This window comes from Carcharodon carcharias, chromosome 26 (genome assembly GCF_017639515.1).
Source record: "Carcharodon carcharias isolate sCarCar2 chromosome 26, sCarCar2.pri, whole genome shotgun sequence".
Taxonomy (NCBI): domain Eukaryota; kingdom Metazoa; phylum Chordata; class Chondrichthyes; order Lamniformes; family Lamnidae; genus Carcharodon; species Carcharodon carcharias.
Genome location: NC_054492.1, coordinates 33,538,024 through 33,550,737, shown reverse-complemented (window position 1 = coordinate 33,550,737; position 12,714 = coordinate 33,538,024). Strand labels below are relative to the sequence as shown.

The 12,714-nt window shown below is 42.7% G+C and overlaps 1 protein-coding gene across 4 annotated transcripts in view; it reads left to right on the top strand.

Moving 5' to 3' along the window:
- Nucleotides 1-6,902, top strand: part of mfge8b (milk fat globule EGF and factor V/VIII domain containing b) — an 83,164-nt gene extending 76,262 nt beyond the window's left edge. For 2 of the 4 annotated variants that reach the window (XM_041175046.1, XM_041175049.1), the window contains 3 exons: nt 297-481; nt 1,601-1,756; nt 3,226-6,902. In XM_041175046.1, coding sequence (XP_041030980.1) covers nt 297-481; nt 1,601-1,756; nt 3,226-3,369 — 485 coding nt within the window. In that variant the 3' untranslated portion in view covers nt 3,370-6,902. Of the gene's footprint in view, nt 1-278; nt 482-1,600; nt 1,757-3,225 lie in introns of all 4 variants that reach the window. The other 2 variants (XM_041175045.1, XM_041175048.1) reach the window with 1 other exon arrangement.
- The last annotated feature ends 5,812 nt before the right edge of the window (nt 6,903-12,714 follow it).

Here is a 12,714-nt window from a genome sequence, read left to right as displayed (position 1 = left end):
CCTGGCCTTTTTTTTTAAAGAAATTTGCTGGAATCATGAAACGTGATCCCCAAAATGCCGAAATCCTGGAATCTCACATGATAAAAATTGACTTGTCCAGTGACTGTAGGACAGTAGAACCAACTATGAACAGATACCCATGAAGAATGATCACTTGAAGTACTGGAGGCTGCCTGGGACAAAGGGCTTCAAGAGAACAAGAGAGGATAAAGGATGATGTATTATATTTAGTGATTTGGAGGCACTTCCCACTCTGTCATAAAAATTTGTGTTTACAGTTTACTTAAACACAACAGGTTGCTCGGAGCCACTTGGGATGAAGTCAAAGTTCATTAGAAACAATCAGATTACTGCCTCGAGTACGTACAAAATGTGGGGGATTGACGCTTTTACCTGGGCACCTTGCTTAGCACGCCTGGACAAACAAGGAAAAACCAATGCCTGGACTGCTGAGCTCAGCAACAAATCACAGTGGCTTCAGGTATTGGTCCTAAACCTTCTTGACTAAATTAATGTGATTGTGTCTACTTTTTCACAGGTAGTGAACAAATAAATTGGGGACTGGATAGTGCAAAGATTGGGCAGATGGTCTATCTCCCTCTGAAGGAATATCCTTGCACCTTTGCAGCCTAATTCTAGAATTTGAGCTGAGTTTGTTAAATGTAGATCCAGAAAAAAATCTTCATACAAAGATTTGCGTGAAATGCACTGCCCCTGAAGGTCGTGAATGTAAAATCACTTAATGTGTTTAAAAGGGGGAGATCAATGCTTTCTTGGCAACTAAGGGACTAAAGTAATGTGAGGAGAAGGTAGGTAATTAGGATTAAAAAGACTGCCTCTCACAGCAATGAAACAGGCTGGAACAATTGAAAGGCTTCCTTTTTTTCTGACTGTAATCTGGAGTAGATCTACTGGAAACAAAGGGAGATGAATCTCAGTCAGCAGTGCAAGTTACTACAGAAACACCAGTCCATCATTTGTGACCAACATTTAAAAGCTGATCACGTTATTAGGAGAAATAAACAATAGATACACAAATATGTGTAAAAAGTAGTAATTTCAGGTCCTGTTGGGATCATGTGAATATAATCTGTCGAATGCATGGATTTGAGTTGATTAACATAGATTATAATGTTGGGTTGATATAATTGCGTATTTCTAATCCTTGGAGGAGGGCCTGTAAATGAGATGTTTCCCTAAATTGCACCAAATTGGCACTTTGCCTCTGTCACTGTTCACCTCCCACAAGAGTTTGAGGTGGACAAGGACAGCTTTGACTGATATGTTCCCTCCCCCATGACCAAATAAGCCCACGAAGACTCGATGCCTAGACTCACACTGGAAGAATTGCAACTTGGGTAAGTCAGGAGAGAGTTTTCACTGCCAAAACATATAAGAGCAGCACTAGTTACCAACTTCAGGAACAGCAAAGTACTGGCATTAAGGTCGGAGGGAAAATTGACGTGCTTATAGAGTCCACGAATTTGCAATTTGTACACGGTCTGTTCAAAGGATTCAGCTCGATTGAGCTCTTGTCCTTTTATTGTCTTTATCACCTAGACCTACCTTATGTGATGCCTATCTGTTGTCTCTTTTCTAGATTAACCTCTTGATTTCTAAAAGGGTCACTGGCATCATCACCCAAGGAGCGAAAGATTTTGGAGTAGCTCAATATGTAGAATCCTTTAAAATTGCTTACAGCGATGATGGACAGTCGTGGTCTATTTACCAAGACAGCATTACAAGGACAGACAAGGTAAACAATGTGGTGTGCTATGCATTTACAGTGCTGTGTGCTAAGAAACACAACAGATTCAAAAGAACCTCAAAGGATGTTAATGGGGAAACATTCATATTTATTCTAGGTATTTGCCAAGCTGACAGCATAGCTACACAGTTATTGGCAGTTCCTCCTCTTAGAGAGGAGATTGTGGGTTAAAGCCCCACTCTTGTGCATCTTATCTAAATTACTTATTCAGTACTGTACCCAAGAATTGTCGAAGGGTCTGTCCTGATGAGATATCAGACTGAGGCCCCTTTTGCCTGCTTCGGGTGGATGTTACAATGAAAAGAGTGGAAACTCGAGGCCACCATCAGAGGCATCCTGCCTGCAGGGGAGTTTTCCTGGCGTCCCAGTCAACATTCTGTCCTCAGTGCTTCCCTATGTCACAGTCCACACACTTCAGCACAATTTTTCTTTATGGGAAGTACTTTGGGACATTTCTGAGAGATAAGCTCTGTACAAATGTAAGTCTTTTTCCTGCTTAGATTTAATCAGCCCTGTTAGAGGTGGTTGAGCAAAGGTTAATGAAGAGTGCTAGTTAAGAGTTGGGTACTGGCACTCTTTAACTGAAAACTGTTCAGATTTGACTCGGCCATTTCGAGCTACTCAGGGGAATTGTCCTTCAGCCAATATTGAGCAAGTGAATGTCAGAAAGTTTCAAGCCATCTAGCTGACATCCACCTCACAGCCCTGAGAGTGATTTCCACTGCCCGCAACTCCTAGAAGGCACTCCTTCCTTACCCACAGAGCGGGAGGTGCTGGTGTTAGGGTGGTGAGGCTGGAAGCTAGTGGATTTCCCTCCTGTCAGCTGCAGTTACTACTGCTTCCCAGGACCACCATACTAAAGGTGACGATAGAAATTGGGAAGGTGCTGCTAGTTCCTTTATTTCATTCAGTGGGATGAGAAGGTCTTGTAATGGTCACGTCTACTTCCAGTAGTCCCCTAACATTTACCTGCCAAAAGCCTTGATCCCAGCCCAGGCCCTTGGCATGAGTCTCTCTTCTGATTACTGAGGTGCATCTATCTTTAAGGTCCTTCACCCAACTCTGCTGCTGCAATTTATATTGAGTTAGCCGGGGTGGTCTGGGGGCCACTGCAGTTCATCTCAGCCAGTTGGGCTAAGGAGGGAAAAATGAGATTTCCCACTCCTGTTGGCACAGTAGTGACCCCTGCTGGAAAGTGTTTGTATGAACATCTTAATAGGCCTGGCTGTAATGAATGCCTCTTCACGATTTAATGGTCTACCAGAACTCACTATCTAAGATCACACTTGAAGGATGGTCAGTCAAGTGAGGTACCATATGGAGTGATGGCCCAGCTAGTAAAGAGAAAAGAGTTGCGTGGGTGGGGAGCAGCGCGGGGGTGGTATATTGTTGAATAAAAAGTTTGTAATCGGAATAAAGAATAACATCTTCTTTGTTTCTTGAAACCATTATCGCAGGTTTTCCAGGGAAACTATGACAACTACAGCCATAAGAGAAACATATTCGATCCCCCATTTTATGCACAGTTTGTCCGGATCTTGCCTCAGACCTGGCACGAGCGGATCACACTCCGTGTGGAGCTCCTGGGATGTCAGGAATAGACACTTGTTTCTTGCATGCAATAGGGGAACATTCAATATGTCTTGCGCGCTGATCTGCATTACTGCATTGTACCTGTTTATACACACTGGAACACCAGCTTCACTTTATGATAATTTTTCATCAGCAGAGACCAATTGACCATGTTTTAAAGCAACAGGACCCATAATATTTGTTGCGTGCCTTCCCTTCACCTGCGGACCTGCATGATCTGCAAGTCCCCATAAGTGTCTGAACCTCCATTCCCAGCTTGCCATGGGATATTAATGGGAATTCCTGCTGTTTTCTTTCCTTTCTCTTGCCCACTGGCAAAGAAATGCAAGCAAACATTGTTGGGAAGCAGGATTATCTCAGTTTCCACACAGTATGTAAAAGAACCCTAATAAAAATGAAACAATTGGTGGTCCTATTCCTGTGGGGAAGTGTCAGACTTCCACTTACTAACTGAACGGAGCAGCGTGATTGAAGTTAGGAGCTCAGCCTGTGGGGAAATCTCTGGCACTGCCTGGCCCAGCAGCCCTGAGAATGTTTTAAGCAATTGGGATTGTTGTACTTAAGAGAAAAATGAGTTTATCACTCTAATGGATCAATAGGTGAAAACCTCTACTTCTATCTTAGCCTCCAATGAGACAGGGAAAGGATCTTTCACTATGTCACATCATTGATAAGATATGAAACTGTATTTGGGATGGAATCTCTAATAAAGATTTCAACTGAGTAGGGGTAACTTTAACTTCTTACGACAACGTAAAACAGACAATATCGGATTAGTCGTCCATTGTACATCTCTCTTGGTTTTCATTTTGCATTCCGTTGAAGCCAAAAGAAATTGGGAGGAATGTGGAACAAGCAGCTGATTCGCTATTGCCCAAAGTCAAAATTACCCCCATTAACCCCTCAACAAATATCCTTAAGTGTTAGTAATCCCTGTTGCATTGGGGTACAGTTTACGTGCAGGTCACTATATATGTGGATCCCTTCTCCCGTACAGAGAGTTTCTCAGGGATTGCGATCAATGTAATGGTTGTGTAAGAAACTGCATCTTAAAGGAAACTGCATCTGCTAGTGATGGGGCTGTGGAGTGATATCAAAGCAGCCATGGATCAGACCAGACTGAATGTTTGGGGGAGGGCAACTGCGCAGTTTGATTGCAATGGATGTAAGCTACATCCTGAGACTAAAGACAAGAACAAATATCTCACACAAAGGGGAGTAGAAATCTGGAACTCTGAGGCTGAGTGTCAATTGAAAATTTCAGAACTGAGATCAATAGGTTTTTGTTAGGTAAGGATATTAAAGGCAACATATCAAAGGCAGTTCGATGTGATCAAGATACAGATCAGCCACAATCTAATTGAATGGCAGAACAGGTTCAAGGAACTGAGTGGCCTCCTCCTATGTTCCTAAATGGAGAGCAATAGGGGTTTGGCAAGTTACAGTCTCCCATCTCTGCCTCTCACCTAAAGTCAAAACAAAGAGCAGGAAACTCCCAGCAAGTTTGCAGCTGTCATAATTTACAAAGGCATCGCCTTCAGCTAAATTAAAAAGCAGGATTAATGAAGAGGCCAGTTTCTAATCATACATCATTTTAATTAACACAGAGAAATTAGATACTTCTTACAGGAGACACCTGGAGGTGATATTTTTTGCTTGCTTGTATCTGTAATCTGTCTGTTTGCATATTTCCCTTAGGTACTTGTTATTCAATAGCCAATGCGTAGTTCAGCTGTGCTCCGACAGGGAACTAGAGAATGTAGGGGTAAGAAGAGCACTTCTGTCTGCACTGCTCACCTGAAAACAACAAGTGTGCCAAGGCAGGAGAATTTGTGAATGATCTGTGCTAACATTGTCCATTCAGAAATCATCTGTATAGTGATACACCATACAAAGATTTGTGAACATGTCTGTAGGCAATCCCTAGTTAAACAAGGTGCAGTTCTTAAAGGTGATCTTTAGGTATTTATTGACTTACTTATTAACTTAGGTCACCAATTCCTACACCTTTGTTTTCCTATGGATTTGATGTTGGTTGGCTGTAGGTTAGTTTGCTTGCTGAGAAAATTTAACTCATTAATTCATTGGCAAGGCATTTATTATTTTTCAAGGAACTTTCCATTTCATAGCCTCTACACTGTAATACCAAATGCATATAAAACATTAGGAACATACACTTTGTAGAGTAGACCCAATGGAAGTAGAGTGAGTATGTATCCCAATAACTGGCAATGGAAAGCTAGAAGTCCTCATCCAGATATACCATGAGATTTCTACAGTCCTTACCTAGGACATTCTCAAGGAGCTTTTAAAGTACTTTAATATCACCAACATACAGTGATCAAATACTCCATGGGACGATGGTCTTCTCAGCTGGTACTGAGGGATTGCTATCTGTAAAGTGCAGAAAGTCAAGGTTAAACAGTAAAGGTGTGAAGAGAGTTGAACTTACGGATGTTTTTCTTGATTATCTTTGAGGAATTGGGGAATACAGAATTGTGCCTCAGGAAAGTGAATGGATAGAATGATAAGACTGATTATACATTGTTTGTGTGGAAGATCAACTTATTGAGGTAGAGGTTGTGATAGAACAGATTGTACATGAATTGTAGAAGGTGATTATATGGGAGGTGTAGATCCCACAATAATATAGTTTATACAAGGGCTGCAAGAGGAGTGGGATTGATGGGCCAAATGGCCTTTTCCAATCTATTTTTTTCTTGCGTTCTAAATTAGCTGGTGGCAGAGATGGGATCAGGAGTTGGGAAAATAAGTGAATCATGAACAATTGAGCATGAAAGAAAGGGAGCTTTGGAGGACCTCTCAGGACTTCAGCAGCGGACACTTTGCAACAGTTTGTGATTTAGGATCAAAGTTTGTGCATGACTGAAGTATGATTTTAAATGAAGCTGTTGAATTGTACAGCACAGAGGGAGGCTACTCAGCCTATCATGCCCATGCTGGCTCTTTGAAAGAGCTATCCAATTAGCTCTGCACCCATGCTCTTTCCCCATAGCCCTTCAAATTCTTCTTTTTCAAGTGCATGTCCAATATGTTTGTGTGTTCTGGTGGAGTTACTGAATGAGATTTTATATTAAGTAGGAGTAATAATGCGAGGTTTCTTTCTATGGCCTATGTTCCTTGGCCTTTCTGATTGTAAATTGTAGGGGCCTAGTCTATCCAGAAAATGAAGTATCATTTCAGCTAACCCCTTTCACCACCAAAAAAGTCCAACAAAACTCAATGAAGCTGAATTTATTAATCAAATGCAGCATGCTTGACTGGTATATCCTGTGCCTGCAGAACAGAGTTCATAAGCTTCTATAGAGGCTTTAAGGCCTTTCCAATGAGGACACCCTTTTTGGATTAACCCTTCTTGTGCTGAACACCAGACAACTTGCATGACTTATGCTATAAAGTACAGTAGTTTATAGAGCATAACAAACACTCCGCCACTTACTGTAATCTCTGATTTAGGTAAGAACTAATTCTGCTGGATTTTTTTTCTTATTGGTGCAAACAATTAAAAGGATTAAAACGATGTTTTCTAGCTTTCTGTGTCTTTGTTCTGTATTGCACCAGTAACGTTGATTCCTTTGATAGACCCAAACTTTTAAGTTTTCCTTTACTTTTGGACTTCAGTGTCCTGTACAATGGTCGTTGATTCTCTGAAGCATATCACACACACAATCTTGATTCATCAACAATGCAAAGAGTGTAGGTAGTTTAAACAATAAAGACTTTTATTTATACAGTGCCTCTCATGGCTTCAGGATGTCTCAAAGTGCTCTACCACTAATGAAGTACTTTGTGAAGTGTATGGAACTGCACGTCACCAAGAATGAAATTTCTTCAAGATAAGTGAGAAAATAATTCATACACCTTCCCCTCCTACCATGACACTCTGCCCACCATTCCCTCTCCCCACCCTCCTACAAATCAGTTGTAGGAGCAAGGAATATTTCCATTTTTGTTGCATTTGCCAAAATCAGAAGTCTGGCCTTGAGGCTGTTAAACACTGGCTCATTCACAAGCACACGGTTCACAGCAAGTTTCATTATAACAGCATGAGGTGTTCAGCTGGGAGTTAAGGTAAATCTGTCAATATGTGGGTTCATTAGCAGCTGGGGGGCAAAGACTTCAAAGCTCCTACACATAAAGAGACCTGCCTTAACAAACAAAATGAAGCCTCTTTTGTAGGAGTAATGTAATTTGTTTTAGGAGAGAATGGGTCAAATATGTCGCAGTGCAGAGGGTGGTTTAAATATGCCAGCAAAACTTCAAATACCTTCAATTTCAGATCTGTAATCTTACATGGAATAGACATAAAACAGATTCTAAAGCTTACAAAAAGCCAGTCCCTTTAAATATATTGTAAAGTAAAAGTGGCCAAATGTGACTCTGTTTGATCTTGTCCCTGAACATTAGGTTGATTCATTCCACTGTCCACACCACATGAAGAGATAGCTTTCAGTTTTGAATTATCCTGTCTGATGGATTCACTCCAATCTCCGATCAGAACTGGACTTGCAGAACACTTCAAACGACAGAACAGCATTTACAGCCAATTACAAACATTAAAAAGAATTAAAGCATTGGATTAAGATGATAAGCACGAAACCTAGAGCAAAATTCAGATGCTGTGAAACTTATTTTAGTGAATGGTAAATGAAATATGGAATTGGGTTGCTCAGTGAGTCAGAACACTGTCCCTTCTTCTTTGGGACTAGGTCCAGGCTGAAGGATGGAGTCTGAAGGAAACACTCCATTGCTAAACAGTTGCTGCTGAAGGTCCATTACTATTTGTTCAATAAACATGACTTTTATGGAATCTCCAGCATCCTGAAAACAAGTCAAAGTCACAACCCAGCTTCTAATGGATGCAAATTGATGCCATGAGTTTTCTCAATTAGGTCTTAGGATGGCTGATGTGGAAAATGGAACAAGGTCAGACTTGTAATGTAGTTCTGAGGATGGAGTTAAGGCATCTTAATGGGACACTGCTGAGAAAATATCAAAGGATTTTGAACATTGGAATGTGTTTAGACTAGGTGGTTCCAATGTGGAAGTTACTCCCCCACAGTCGCCATGAGATGATGGACTGTGCTGAAACTTTGAATTCCAGGATATTCATAACTATGAGGCTGATTATTTCTGCATCCAACTGTACTGGATTCCAAGGATACCCTGTAAACTAGGACATCACAGCAACAGAACAGTTAGCTATATGGTAAGAGGTTAACCCACCCAGGTTAAAATAATCTCACATGGTGTGCGATTTATCCCCACACAGCTCTTCTGTGGTTGCATATATAACAGTTAAACTATGGGTGGAATCATCTGCCCTCCCCCATGGCGGCTTTGGTGGCTGGAGGGGGCATTTAGTTGAGCGGGCTGGTGGCATGTTCCCGCCTCCACCCCGATTAAGTCCATTAGAGGAAGGCCGATGGATGGTCTTCCCCTCCTGCTGCCAGTTGAGGCCCTTAAGTCAGCAATTAATACCCATATAAGGGCCTCATCTTTAGTATTAACACAGCTTCAGGTGAGGAGCTCATCGTGCAGGGAGCATGACAAGCAAACCAGTGTGGGGTACTTTGCGGCTCCTGGGACCGTGTTCAAACGCACTCAGTGCCTGATTGAGGGAATCGGAAAGTGGGGCTGTTGGGGGGGGGGAGGGGGGAACTGAGAGCAGCCTCACTGCCCTTGTTGCCGAATCTCTTCCCCTGCCACACCCCTCTAACTATCATTTTTCAGGCTTGGGATCCAGTGATGATCCTCTGCCTCGATTGAGTGTCATACCAGCAGCAGCCACTGCCTCCCTGGTGGCACTGCTGTTCAATAGAGCTGTTGGCCTCCGATTGCCAGCAGCTCGGGTCCTTGATCCCAGAGGAACATCCGCCATTGGCCTGTCAAGTGCCTGGGTGGATCAAGATGCAGCAGACCTTCCCAAAAAGAGGCTCCGGCTGCATCTCCAGCCGGTGGCCGAGACCCTCCTCCCCTTCACAACATTCCAGGCTATAGGATTCACATCAATGCAACCATAGGAAGAGATGTTAGCTGTGTGCAGATTAATCTCACACCATTTGAGCTCACTTTACACTGTAGGTTAATTTCTCCCCGTTTGGGTAATTTCACACTTTATGGGGTTAATCTCTCACTTTGTGGGTTAAAAAAAAACTCACTGTATTGGTTAATCTTGCACTGTGTGTGTTAATCACACACTGTGTGGTTTAATCTATCACTGTATGGATTAAACTCTTACTGTATGGGTTAATCCAATACTGTGTGGATTAATCTCTGTGTGTGTGGATTAATCTCATATTGTGTGGATTAATCTCACACTGTGTGGGTTAATCTCTCTCTTTGTGGGTTAAACTCTCACTGTGTGTTAATCTCACACTGTGTGGGTTTCTTTCTTAATGGAATATATCTTTCACAGAATCACAGTGCAGAAGAAGCCCTTCGGCCCATCGAGTCTGCACCGAGAAACACCTGACCTACCTACCTAATCCCATTTATCAGCACTTGGCCCATAGCCTTGAATGTTATGACGTGCCAAGTGCTCATCCAGGTACTTCTTAAAGGATGTGAGGCAACCCGCTTCCACCACCCTCCCAGGCAGTGCATTCTAGACCATCACCACCCTTACATTCCCCCTAAATCTCCTGCCCCTTATCTTGAACTTATGCCCCCTTGTGATTGTCCCTTCAACTAAGGGGAACGGCTGCTCCTTATCCACCATCTCCAAGCCACTCATAATCTTGTACACCTCGATCAGGTCGCCCCTCAGTCTTCTCTGCTCCAACGAAAATAACCCAAGTCATCCTGGTGAATTTCCTCTGCACCCCCTTCAGTGCAATCACATCCTTCCTATAATGTGGCAACCAGAACTGCACACAGTACTCCAGCTGTGGCCTCACCAATAGAGTGTTGAATGAATATCTCACATCCGTCTTCACTCAAGAGAATGAGGATGAAGGTATTGAACTCAGGGAGAGAGACTGTGAGGTTCTTAAGCAAATTGATATAGGGAGTGACAAGGTATTGGAGGTGTTGGCAGGCTTAAAAGTAGACAAATCTCCAGGTCTAGATGATCTGTGTCCCAGACTGCTGAGGGAGGCAAGGGAGGAGATCGCAGGGGCTCTGACCCAAATTTTTTATTCCTCTTTGGCCACGGGGGAGGTGCCAGAGGACTGGAGAACAGCTAATGTGGTTCCGCTATTTAAGAAGGGTTGTAGAGATAAGCCAGGGAACTACAGGCCAGTGAGTCTCACGTCAGTGGTAGGGAAACTATTGGAGAAAGTTCTGAAGGAGAGTATCTATCTCCACTTGGAGAGGTAAGGTTTGATCAGGGATAGTCAGCATGGCTTTGTCAGAGGGAAGTCATGCCTAACAAATTTGATTGAATTTTTTGAGGAGATGACCAGGTGTGTAGATGAGGGTAGTCTACTTGATGTAGTTTATATGGATTTCAGCAAAGCCTTTGACAAGGTCCCACATGGGAGACTTATAAAGAAGGCAAATGCACATGGGATACAGGGTAATTTGATAAGGTGCATTCAAAATTGGCTTAGTTGTAGGAGACAGAGGGTGATGACAGAAGGATGCTTTAGTGACTGGAAGCCAGTGTCCAGTGGCGTACCACAGAGATCTGTGCTGGCTCCCCTATTATTTGTCATTTATATAAACAACATAGATGACTACGTGGGGGGTAGGATTAGTAAATTTGCAGATGACACAAAGATTGGCCGGGTGGTTAACAGTGAGGTTGAGTGTCTTGGGCTACAGGAAGATATAGACGGGATGATCAAATGGACAGATAAGTGGAAGATGGAACTTAACCCTGAAAAGTGTGAGGTGATACACTTTGGAAGAAGTAATTCGACAAGAAAGTATTCAATGAACGACATGACACTAGGAAGTTCTGAGGAACAAAGGGACCTTGGCATGTGTGTCCATAGATCTCTGAAGGTGGAGGGGCATGTTAGTGGAGTGGTGAAAAAGGCATATGGGACACTTGCCTTTATCATTCGAGGCATAGATTATAAAAGTAGGGAGGTCATGTTGGAGTTGTATAGAACCTTGGAAATATTCATTCAACACTCTAGCGATGTCCTCTGTGTTAATCTCACACTGGGTTAATCTCTCATTGTGTGGGTTAATCTGTGGGGGTCAATCTCTCACTGTGTAGGTTAATCTCTTTCTCTGTGGGTTAATCTCTCACTGTGTGGGTTAATCTCTATCCCTGTGGGTTAATCTCTCATTGTGTGGGTTAATCTCTCTCTCTGTGGGTTAACCTCTCACTATGTGGCTTAATCTGTGGGAGTTAATCTCTCACTGTGTGGGTTAATCTCTGTATGGGTTAATCGCACACTGTGTGGGTTAATCTCTCACAGTGTGGTTTAAACTCTCAATGTGTGGGTTAATTTCTCTCTCTCTGGGTTAATCTCACATTGTGTGCATTGATCTCTCACTCTGTGGGTTAATCTCACACTGTGCGGGGGTCATTCACAGTTTTGCTGCTCCAAATGCAAAACAAAGTTTAAAATGTTTCCACATAGTGCATCTTAACTGGTTTCCGGCCTTGCACCATACCTTGGTTTCTCAAACAAAAAGTGGCATACACTCACACTCAAGACTCACGCGTACACTTACCTCAAACACACATTCACACACATGGCTTTACACACACAGATATAAGCATACATAAACACAGACACACACAAACACACACACACACAGATATTGTTTAACTATGCACATCTGGTCTGTTACAGAGGGGCTCAGGCTCCTTGCTTCAGTAGCTCAGGGGATTCATGTTTGTTTTCAATGTCAGTCTGTGTGAATACTGAGCCACTACTGGACTGACCAAAATCCTGATCACATTCACAGATACTCTCAGCCAGAGGCAACCATCAGCTCTCTGATCACTGAGGCTACACCAAGTAGGAAGCAACTTTTAATAAATTGGAAAGAAAGGACAAAGAGGTTTCCGGGAATCTCATCAAAGTTAAACAATGCATAGTAAAAAGGGTCATCTTATAATAACAATCTGATCAAGCGCTCCCTGGTTGACACAGCATAGGTTAGTTATAGAGTAATGCTGTCTCTGCACTGTTCTCATCAAACAATCCCAGGGAAGGTACAACATGGTTGAGATACAGGGCAAAGTTCCCTCTACACTGTTCCATCAAACACTCTGCCGGCCAGATAAAGCACAGGTTAGATACAGAGTAAAGCACCTTCTGCACTGTCCCATGAAACACTCCCCAGGTCAGATACAGGTGGGTAGCTAGAGAGTAAAGCTCCCTCTACACTATCATGTACTTTGAGATCAAGTGCAGCATAGATTA